The following is a 12,520-nucleotide window of genomic DNA, read 5'->3' on the forward strand; positions in this document are numbered from 1 at the left end:
GTGAGACAAGTTAGAACAAAACGAGGCAATGCTGCCGATTCTTGATTCAAAACAAGTCTGTTTATTTCAGTGCACAAACACTGCTTTTATAGTAAATTTTACATTTCTCCTTAAATCTAAGACACTCCCACTTTTCAGTTACTTTCCAATATTTTCATATTGTGACCAATCATAATTTATTTTATTTTGTAGTCTTGTATTTTCTAAATGTTCTTGTAGTAATGTCTCATTGCTTTTCTTTTACTCTAATTCAATTTATATTGACTTCTCATCTATTGAGAAATATCAATTGTGAAACCAATCGTTTCACAGTTGCTCTACAGAGTTCATCGTCTTGAGAAAATACAACACTACAAATGTCTTCACAAAAGTGACCCACATGTGCAAGCTGCAATATGATCGTTTCGACAAAGCAAGTGGCCGCTAACGCTTACAACATTACAAATGTCTTCACAAAAAGTGACCCACATGTGCAAGCTGCAATTTGATCGTTTCTTCAAAGCAAGTGGCCGCTAACGCTTTGCTTGCATAATATTGCAGTCACATGTGTGTTTACATTACTGACCTTACTCACTAATTATTTGTAGACACACAACAATGTGCTTGCTAGGTGGCGCTGGGTCAGGATATTCCTAAAAATTGCATTTACTTGCCGATTTGGCTCATATTTAGAACATATGTTAGCCAATTGAAAATAAATATTGGGACTAAAAATGTACACGATAGGTAACATTCCTAAAATTCTTATACGCTGGGATAATGATAGATATTTACATATATAAATACATACACACGTCACAATAAAATGTTGAAACCACTTTTTGGAGGTCACCAATATATCTGTTAAACCAACTACGCTGGGGAATTGAAACTTGGCACGAATACAAGCAAATTTTTGGTAGAAAAATTTCTGTCCAAGGTACTGATATATGTTCCAAATATGAACCAAATCGATCCAGCCGTTTAGTAGTTTAGTGACATACAATATACAGAAAACTCTATGGAATTGTGAAATTTTGACATCTCAACTTTTTTCATTTTTTAGCAACAACAGCAAAAATTTTTGAATTTTTTTTTTATCAAAAAACCTTCCACACAGAAGGTCCAAAAAAGCACTGTACAGAATTGAAATCGGTTCAGCCGTTTGGTCAGGCATCGCCGTCATACGGGAGACATTTCATTTTTATATATATAGATATAGATGACGATTACAACTCTTCCAACTTGTTGAGTCGTTATATATAGGAAACGGTTGCCCTTATAAAAAAAGTATTTATACATTTTTTATAGATAATTATCTGATCTACAATTTTTGTCTAAACTAATTTTATGATAAACTTACCGTTTTGCTGAAAATCGCGAAAACCCATTTTCGATGAGGACTTTCTAGATTTCATTTATGATGGTGTTTTGAACAATCCTACCAATTCTCAGCTGGGTGGGAATTATTGTAACCTCGAATGCCTAAATTGACCGGACTATTAGTAAACAATAAATTTTTAATACAATATCGAAATTTTAATTAAATCAAATTTTAAAAAAAGTTCATAAGTCTCTAACACATTATTAATTAACTTATTAGATTTTTATATTATTGACAAAAATATTTTATTCTAAAGAATTTTTTCTCAAATAAAATCTTTTTATAGATTTTTAGTCTAATTTTACGTTAAATATTTCTTATAAAATTTTGCAAAAAAAATGGTCTCTGTGGCATAGCGAATAGCCATTGCCATTAGAAAATTTTGTTAGAAATTGGAATTCAGCTAGTAAAGACCGCCGACTCTGATAAGCAGGTAACGGATTTTATGGAAATTGCCTTTTTTTCTGCTAAAGAGATAGAGTATATTCGATTAAAAATGTTCACGATTTAGCTTTCCCTGATTCCATGTATACACATTTGATGTTGCCTTTTTTGCCTTTTTTAAGATATTTGCCTTTTTTTTTGCCTTTTCTACCTTTAAAAAGGTGATTATAGCATTTCCAATTTTTTTTTTTAAGATTAAAAAATATACACATTGCCCATGCGGCGTATAGAAGCGCAGAGACCTCTTGCCAAATTGGTGTTGGAAAAATTCAAAGGAAAAATTCCTGATAATATGAACGTTTCAAACGTTCCATATTTAAATTGGGCCCCGCTTCTATCAACTTACGTCGAGCACACATTTAGTACATTCAAGGCTTTTCTTCGCGAAAATCGAATGAAAATGCTGCCAGAAAACTTGTGGTTCAGTGTTACTACAACTATACAGATTAAAGTTTTATGAGTTAAAAACTCGAAAGGATAAAATAGTCAAAGATTCAAAGTACAAATTTTTCATATAATGAAACTAGTTCATAGTTTTTCTCTTTTTACTTGTAATATAAACATTTCTAAAATAAATGTTTTTTTTATTGGTCTTCGTATTTTCTGTCTTTTTTTAGCGCCTTATTTTGCTTTTTTGCAATACCTAGTGCCTTTTTCGCTATTTTGTTTTGCCTTTTTTGCAACACCTAGTGCCTTATCCTGCCTTTTTCGCTATTTTATTTTGCCTTTTCCAGCCTATTTCGTTACTTTATTTTGCCTTTTTTATAGGTTTTTAGGTTCTAAAAATCCGTTCCCTGCTGATAAGTAACTAACAAACGTATAATTTTTATCAGTTTCTTCATGTTCGCACCTACGACTTTTAATGTGTCTGGCAAGATGAAGGAACTATCGAAACGGTCTGGCAAGTGAGGAAACATCTTTTGATAGTTCCGCAAGTGACATATATAAAAATCAGCTTTTATATTATGACGAGTATAACTACAATTTATCATGGTTTAGGGATGGCTGGCCATGCTAAGTGTCTGGCAATGAACGACGTAGTTTCTAATATTATTACGAATTAAATATATAAAAATTGACCTTTATACTATAACGAATTCGAGGCGCTATTTTATACACCCTTACCACCTGGTAACTGCCAAAGCCACTACTATCCAAATTTGAAGGGTTCGTTATTACCTGTGTTGGGGGCATACATAGAGAAGCTTTCAGGCTTTATAAAATAACGAAGGTCTAGCCGTCGCTGGCTCTTGGGCTATAAGTAGTTTTCAAAAAACTCGAAACAATGGTTAAAATATATGTCGGAGCGAAAATAAAAGGTTAAGATATATGTAATAAAATTTCATCGGATATATTATCGTGGAACATTTTAACCCATTAGCTCCCGCTTAAAAGGGTCGTTTTGACCCTTACTTCAAGAAACCCCGCAAAAGGCAAATTTGGAAGGTATTTAGAATATGTTCTAGAAAATTATTCTTAGGAAACCTTTAGGGGGTCCTCTCAACAAAAAAACTTTTTTTCGTACAAAAATTTTTTTAAAATTGGGTTTGGCTGTTATTACTTCTGGGTATAGATTTTTTATTTCGATGCATCAGATCGGAAAACATGTATTTTTTTAAGGCAAATCAGAAAGTTGCCGAGTTAATTTTCTGGAAATAAAGATGAAATTCGATTTCTTCTAGAAAATTTCGACTTTAACCGAATTTTAGAACTACAACGTTCGATTTCAAAAACTCGCCATTTTGGAGCTAAAATTCGATTAAAACTCGAATATCGAAGCTTCGAATATCGAATTTACCCATCCCTAGTTGCAAATACTTTTTTATTTAGGAAATGAAGTTGCTTAACACTTTTTTAATACCTTTTTAAATGTACTTTTTTCAAGAAGGAAACATCGATTTAGCTAATGGAGCCAAGATGACAGAAAAGAGCGAGAACGCTGTTAATGTCCAACACCTTTCATGATTCCACCATGATTATGAATTTCAAATATAGAAATATGTTTGACTCAGCGGTTCTACCTGTTGCAAAATATTTAAATTAGGGTCAATGAAATATTCAATTACGTATTTAGTTTAATATTTTCTGAAGAATGCTGTGTTATAAAATGGAGAAAAGTGCTTGATTTAAAAATGGCATGATTTTATAACCACACTTATGTTCTCTCTTTATTCCTATAGACTGAGAATTTATCTACCGAAGAAAAGTCAAAACTCAAAGAGCACAACATGAATATGGAAAATGCCCGTCAAAGCAAACGGCAAAGCGTTAAAAACTCCGAAGCGATGAAAGCGACCACTTGGCGTGATTTAATACCGGTTATAAAAATGGATATCTGCTCAGGACGTTTTGTGTTTGGCAATCGACTCACACCAACAACATTGTCTATTTCGGTTGAGGAGGCGCACTGTACTTACAGTACTAAACCAGCTGTTTGCCGGCTGGATCGCTTTATGCATTTCGTCAAAGCAAATGTCGAAAATGCCAAGGTTATGTTTGCACCCAGTCCAAAGTATACAGGTTTAGTTGATGAACCACCTCGTTACATGGGCGAGGGTTTCGTAGTTATGATGTGCAATCAAATGGAATTATACTTTTACATGGATGAGCCTGGATTGGTGCCTGAAGAACCAGTCTTGATTATATTGGCCAATGGTGATGTTGTTGAACCCTCTCCACCGGTGTGGGGTATCAACATAAAATGTTTGAAAGGAACAGATTTTAGCTATGGACCATGGGCAGATCGACAACGGGATCATCTCTTCAAATTTTTTTATCCACCCGACTGGCAAGAGCTGATAGTTACGCCGACACCTAAGCCAGGTGAGCTTCGGAGCTATCAATCTTTCGATGTAACACTCTGCGTTCTTAGCGAAGCCACAATCGATATACTCTTCTCGAAAGATAAAGAAACAAATGCCATGCATATTACTGTTGGCCCAGCGTCGTATGTAGAGCTGACCATACCCTGGGTAACACATGTCGATGGTTACACTTCGAAAATTCAAGGGCAGTTGTTCCACGTCGAGGCCACAACATCGCTGCAATATCGCAGTCTGGCCGAGTTAGAATCGCTCGAATACAAAGTGCGCATACACTATCCAACACACTGGAATGCACCGCAGGATTGGAGCATTGCTTTGACTGGCTGCAAGGCTACTGCTTTCATCATCTACAAGCATAAGTGCTTCTTTCAGGATCTCATTGAGGATTGGGCCAGCAAAGCTCGACCCGATATACTTGCATTTGTACCGTACACGTGCAAATTCAATATACTCTTAAATGAGTTTGAGATTTTAACGCTATGCAATGAATACAATTGGATAGATTGTTCCAGTGCGAATCAAGAAAACAATCACTTGGCCTTCTGCGGCGACGTATTCGACATGAGTTTTGCACTGCCATTCGATGATTTTCTTCCCAAAACGGTCACGTTGAAATTTTGGATACACGGCGAAGGTTTGGATTTGAGTTTGTATATTCCGGAGGTGTCTTCAACGCGTCCTATTGTTCTGGCAATTGATGAAAATGCTCGACTGCTGACGCGCGGGGGCAGAGTTAAAAGCCGTCCAGAATTGTATACAAAAAAATGGCGCAAAATATGCCAGAGAAGCTCTGGTTGGATAGATTGTTGGACGGTACCAATAGTAGCTCTCTCTATACAGTATATTTACCATCCAGTACCACCGCTGGGTCCAGATCCACAAGCAGATATTACCACGCCTGAAAAAGAAGAAATTTTGCTCAGTCCCATGCGCATACCTAAAATACGCAAATCGCCAGTGTCCTCTTGGCAAAAACAGGATCAGGATAAGTTCGATCCAGCCAGTTTGGGGGCAGATCAAGTTACTGTCGAGTTGGAAATAGGCTCCTCGGTACTCATGTGTTACGGCAATGTATTGCGAAATTTCATTAATTTAAAAGAAAATATCTTTGGCGAAGACCAAAATTTCACTGACATGGAGCAGTCAAATGTGAAATTGAGGGATAGCAATTCTAACAGCACAACGTCAAATCCAAAAGATCAGTTACTGTCGAAAGAAAAAGATTTAGCGACTAAGTCCATATCAGAAGTGACTTTTTCTGAAGAGAAGCAAAAGTCATTCGATCCTCGTTTGTACCGACCTTTAGAGGTGATAGTGTCGCTGATCATACACGATATACAGGCACATGTCATGAAGAACTGCAATGAGAATGATCCGCCATGTCCTGTTGTGCTGATCGAACGTTTTGGTTTTGAGATGAATAAACGCTATCATGAAACAACTCTTCAAGTGTTGGTGAGTCCGTCGTATTTGATCACATCGGATCATGTGGTGCGACTTAATAGAGATAAACATATTAACCAAGGGCATTTGCTCCTCTCAGCACTACAGGTAAATCCATTTAACTACAATCGGTTTTTGCTTAATTGATTTACATAAATTTGGTAAATTTCTTTTAAAATATCCTAGGTACGTGGTCATGCCATGTTTAGTAATGAAGGCTGCCCACTTGACGAAGACACATTAGAGTACTCTTGGCTAGTGGAAGTGCAGCTTGGAAAATTATCAGGCAAACTTACATTGCCTCAGCTTTGCAACGTTGTCGTCGGCCTAGAGACTTTGGTACTATTAGCAGTGGATCCGGAAAACTGTCTCAAGTCTCCCAAAACTGTGCGTAACTGCCATCATGGTGTGCCGAGCAATCAATGTCCACACACCAAAGAGGAGAACAAATATAAGTGTCCTTCAGCTGAAGATATTAAATACAAAATGACGCGTGTTTCTATAGACGCAGTAGATGTGTATATAATTGAGAGTGGTACAGCGTTTCATGCCTGGGTAGTTTTTCTTAAATTAGTATACAACGCATAAAATAATAACTGTCGTACCTAAACATTCTTGAATATTTCTTCAGAAAGGCATATTCACATTATTTAATTTTTACTACATCGGACACTAATTGATTGATTTAAGGTATTATTTATTTAATTTACATTAAAATTAATGGTAAGTGAGTTAGTAGCACGGATGTGAAAAGAGAACCTGTCTTGGAACTTCATTTATAAAAACAAGAGTCCATGAAAATTACTACAAAATATTTATTCAGCGGACCTATAGCCAGCACGATAGCGGATAGCCAGCACTGTGAAAATAACAAAAGCTATGTCACAACAAAAAGAGCGATGGTTGCGGCAACACGAATTTCTATGAGCAACAATGCTACACACGAGGAAACGGTTTACTCGTGTGTAGTCAGCATAAAAATGTGCGGTAAACAATTCAGAAAAATTGCTTTTGTGTTGATTTGAATCAACAGTCCGTGAACTTAATATTTGAGGGAAAGCTATAGTCAAAGACATAGTATAAGAAAAAAAAAAAAAAACAATTCGTTGTCTTATGGTGTTTTCGTTTCTACCAAAAAATTTCGCCTTTTGATTGCCCATTGCTTTTTTCGTGTTCGATTCTAAAACACAGGTGAGAAAACCTTGTGTTCGTTTCTTAAAATGTCACACTCTTGTAAGGCAAAAAATGTACATTTTCTGCCCTTTGAAGCTTTGTCAGGGGAGATTGTTGCCCTGAAAATCAGAGGGTTGCTTAAAATGATAATATTATCAAACTAGACAAGGATACGTAGGCAAAACCGCGTCCTTTTATAGGGTTGAGCGTAACATCAAACTCATTTTGTACCGTGCAAGGTTTGAAAGTAACAGATTCACCATTAAATAGTTGTTAAAAAAAGAAAGGCGAGATTCAAAGCGCTACTAAGGAGGCACGCAGACATAGAAATTATCTTTACCGACGAGATTAATTTCAATTTTCAGCCATTTCATAATACTAAAAATACAGAGGCGTTACTATAGGGGCCCCCGATCCGAGAGGGCCCCGGCCCAAGAGACCGCGAGCTCAGAAAGATCCTAACATGTTTAACAAAACTAAGTACTTAAAAGTTATATTTTTTAATACTTAAAATCAGGGAGTGGGAAAATTCGCTCGCGTATGCTTAATAATGCGATCTTCTCTTATTAGCTCGTCTTGCGGTTGTATTTTACGGCGATAAATACTTGAGCAAACGAGCGTTTTCATTGGTAAGAGATCGTATGCAAAGAGCTTATTTATATACATTGCAAAGAAGGAGCGTACGAAAGCGATCGTCTGTCGCAAGAGCGCTGGTGGAGAGAATCATTGCGCGCAATCTATCGCCAACGAAAACGTAGACAATCCTTTCGCTAACGATCGTTTGCTCAAGTATTTATCGCGGTAAAATGTAATCGCAAAAGGGCTAATATGAGAAGATCGTATTTTAAGCGCTCGTAAGCGTTCGTTGGTAGAGCGTGGTTAAAAAAATCTTTAAATTTAGTATATTTTGATACGAACGAAAGCAGGTTGAGTATATGAGCAAATCTAAAAAACAGGTAACCTTGGTGTTGTTTAGCTTTATTTTCACTGTTGGAAACTATATCAAGCTGGTTGCTTTTGGATATAATTCATTGACGTATACTTGAAGCCTTAAAAAAAATTTGGATCAGTTTGCTGCATAACTTTTGAATTATAGGTGTTTAAATAAAAAATAATAATGGAAACAAGTGAATATTTTATGTAATTTTTAAGAGGTGAAAAATTAATTATGTCATAACTTTTGAAGCACACCATATACTGATTTGAAATTGTATGTGCAATTAGTACTTATGTGTACACTTCATATGTAGTAGGTAAGAAAAGTGTGCATTAAAAAATAACGAAGTGGCAAGTAACTCAAAGTCTGTAGTTCCACATTTCACAATTTTCAAAATTTTCGGTTTATCGCGTATAGTTTTTGAAGCATTTAAGTTTAAGAACTTTTTAAGTATGTATTGTATACTACAAACAATTACGAATAATTTGATACCTTAGCAAGAGCTGTGCTTTCAGAATAAACCAACTTTTAAAGATAAAATATTCTGCGATCTTGAGCGTAATTTTTATTCCAAAAACACTTTAATTAAAGGCACATTTGGAAAATACGTCGAAACGATCTAAATCTTTCTATAACTGATAGTCCTTATAAAATTACATATACCTGTAAAATGCTTCAAAAAATTTGTCTCTAGAAGTGTGTAAAAACCCTGATTTACTACGTTTAATGATGCTCCTTTTTTTAGTCAGAATATTTCGAGAGTGGTATCAAAGCAACTTTTTTTCGACAAATGTTCTGATAGTTGCTCTTACTTAATTGGAGCCTTCTGAATTCAATGGCGTCCTAAGTTTTCCCCTATTGGCTCCACTTTTCGAGATGGCGGTACTTGAAACTTTGCTTAAATTTTAACTATTTTATAAAAAAGTCCCTGGGTTTTGAAGATATTTTACTAAAATTTTGCACATAACCGTTTTTTAATATTACCTTAACTATTTATTCCATAAAATCACCGAAATCGGTTCACTAAAACATATAGCATGGGAATACAACTGATTGATCAGAGACGTTGTTTTGCGTTATAACTCCTTCAATTAAACAGGTTAAAATTTAGTATAGGTTCAATTTAATATATAGCACGCATACAATTTATTACTCAGATATGAAGTTAGAGTTATTGCGCAAAAACACATATCTCAGTAATCAGTTGTATTGGAGCTATATGTTAATGTTAACCTATTTCTATAATTTTAAGGAATAATTAAGGTAATATTAAAAACTGTTATGTGCCAAATTTTAGTAAAATAACTTCAAAACTGAGGGAGTTATTTATAAAATAGTTAAACTTTAATCAAATTTTCAAGTACCGTTATCTCGAAAATCGGAGCCAATCTGGTAAAACAGGGCATGCCATTGAATTTAGAACATCCCAAATAAGTTAGTTCAACTTTCAAATTCTTTCCTCAAAGTTTACAACTTGAACAGCGTAATTTCAACCCAGCTTATTCTTTTGCTTTCTATTTCATGCTCATTCCTCGTCTAACTTTTGAAGCACTTGATGAAAATGAATTACACTTATGTTAATCGATTTATTAAGAGATTACGAATAAAACTATATATAAAACATAGGTTTGCTCACAAATTTAAAAATTAAAATTTTTTTTTGAAAGAGTACCTATTTTTTAGATTTGCCCATATACATCTGTTCGCAAATAACATACAAAATCTTTTGAAACAAAGATTGCCCAAGAAAATTTTAAGCTTAAAAGTCGATGTAGCTACCAGAACGGGGAAGAGTATATTGGGAATAAATAATCAACATATTAAAGATTTTAAAATTGTGATAAACATAATTGGCATGATACAAATGAAAAATAAAGTATAAAAAACTTTTTAATATACATATGTACATACCACGCTTTTATAAATGGACTAAAAATTAGAAAATAATATATCTCAGTCCCATAGAATTTGTTTTGATAAGTTTTGATTTTGAAATTTTAGCAAAAGTCATTATAAAAAATTTATGAGATTGAAAACGAAAAACGTGGAGCGCATGCAATATAGACCTAAAATTTCTACAGAGAAAGTACAAATTTGAGATCGATTTTAAGCGGTCGTTATTCATATACCCACATACATACATATATTACTTCATATCAATTCAGGTCTATTACATGCGCCCCACGCTTTTCATGTTCAATCTCATAAATTGTTTATAATGACTTTTGCTAAAATTTGAAAATCAAAAGTTATCAAAACAAATTCTATGGGACTGAGAATTATTATTTTCTACTGTTTAGTCCATTTATAAAAGCGTTGTATATTAAAAAGTTTTTTTTTTATATTATTTATTTTCTACTTTTTAGTCTTGTCTGTATAATAGATATGAAAATAATTCAACTTGCAGTGAAAAGGGAACAGAAGTCTATGCAAGCAAAATGTTGTTTGCTCACGTTTAGTATATATGTACATACATACTAGGGATCCCGGTGTTTTTGATGTCCCGAAAATCCCGGGATCCCGAAAATTTTGAAATATCGAATTGATAGTAAGAATTTGTTTATTTTTTGTTTAATTTTGAAGTATGATTTTTGTAAAATGCCGTTTTGGCTGCAATTAACAAAAAGCTTGAAGCTGTACTTTTAAATTGCAGTCTGAGCATTTTTTTGAAGAAGATTTCAATGAATTTATTCATAGCGTCGCTAATGTAAACGAAACGGAGTTTTAAGGAAAAGTTAGATAATTTTTTAGATCAATCTACTCAAAACTTCCTCAAATCGAAAAACTTATAATTTGACCGACGACAAATATTTTGTAATGGAGAAGATAGGGGTCATTATCTTCAAATGGATTATGTCTACCTTTTGATGCCGAAATATGCTTTTCATCAGTAAGTTTTGTAAGTAAAAACTGCAGGTCAAGCTTAGAAGACTCCGCTTTGAATGCTTTGCTGCTCTTACGAAAACATTTTAAGTGCAATAATAACAACGGCAAAAAAAGGGGCGTGTGTTTTTAACCAGGCCCAACTACCAACATGTATTTCGACCCGCTGAATCCAATTCTGAGATCCGTTTGACTCTTACACCCTCAAAATTTATAGTAAATTGAAAAAAAAATGGCAAAAAATTCTCCATTCGCCATTTCTTTATAGAGTAGAATAAACATGTTTAGAGAAATTGTTTTTGTATATTTTTGTTTTATGTTTTTTTTTTTTNTTGAAAATCAAAAGTTATCAAAACAAATTCTATGGGACTGAGAATTATTATTTTCTACTGTTTAGTCCATTTATAAAAGCGTTGTATATTAAAAAGTTTTTTTTTTATATTATTTATTTTCTACTTTTTAGTCTTGTCTGTATAATAGATATGAAAATAATTCAACTTGCAGTGAAAAGGGAACAGAAGTCTATGCAAGCAAAATGTTGTTTGCTCACGTTTAGTATATATGTACATACATACTAGGGATCCCGGTGTTTTTGATGTCCCGAAAATCCCGGGATCCCGAAAATTTTGAAATATCGAATTGATAGTAAGAATTTGTTTATTTTTTGTTTAATTTTGAAGTATGATTTTTGTAAAATGCCGTTTTGGCTGCAATTAACAAAAAGCTTGAAGCTGTACTTTTAAATTGCAGTCTGAGCATTTTTTTGAAGAAGATTTCAATGAATTTATTCATAGCGTCGCTAATGTAAACGAAACGGAGTTTTAAGGAAAAGTTAGATAATTTTTTAGATCAATCTACTCAAAACTTCCTCAAATCGAAAAACTTATAATTTGACCGACGACAAATATTTTGTAATGGAGAAGATAGGGGTCATTATCTTCAAATGGATTATGTCTACCTTTTGATGCCGAAATATGCTTTTCATCAGTAAGTTTTGTAAGTAAAAACTGCAGGTCAAGCTTAGAAGACTCCGCTTTGAATGCTTTGCTGCTCTTACGAAAACATTTTAAGTGCAATAATAACAACGGCAAAAAAAGGGGCGTGTGTTTTTAACCAGGCCCAACTACCAACATGTATTTCGACCCGCTGAATCCAATTCTGAGATCCGTTTGACTCTTACACCCTCAAAATTTATAGTAAATTGAAAAAAAAATGGCAAAAAATTCTCCATTCGCCATTTCTTTATAGAGTAGAATAAACATGTTTAGAGAAATTGTTTTTGTATATTTTTGTTTTATGTTTTTTTTTTTTTATTCGTCACTTTCAAAAGTACCTGGTATTTACATTATTATTTGTGATTTATACGTTCCTCAATCACATGGTTTTTTAAATACAATTAAAAAAATGTTTTACTTTACTTTACTTTGTCTGATTGAATAAATTAATATCGCA

At 33.9% G+C, this 12,520-nt stretch overlaps 1 protein-coding gene across 1 annotated transcript in view; it reads left to right on the forward strand.

Moving 5' to 3' along the window:
* tweek (transmembrane protein KIAA1109 homolog tweek) overlaps positions 1-12,520 on the forward strand; it is a 443,660-nt gene that overhangs the window by 90,000 nt on the left and 341,140 nt on the right. Inside the window, exons 4-5 of the mRNA XM_017630557.1 lie at positions 3,988-6,183; positions 6,262-6,630. Of these exons, the coding sequence (XP_017486046.1) occupies positions 3,988-6,183; positions 6,262-6,630 (2,565 nt within the window). The remainder of the gene's footprint in view (positions 1-3,987; positions 6,184-6,261; positions 6,631-12,520) is intronic.

This window comes from Rhagoletis zephyria, unplaced genomic scaffold (assembly GCF_001687245.7).
Source record: "Rhagoletis zephyria isolate East Lansing unplaced genomic scaffold, Rhagoletis_zephyria_1.1 Rzeph_scaffold_00090, whole genome shotgun sequence".
In the NCBI taxonomy this organism is placed as follows: Eukaryota; Metazoa; Arthropoda; class Insecta; order Diptera; family Tephritidae; genus Rhagoletis; species Rhagoletis zephyria.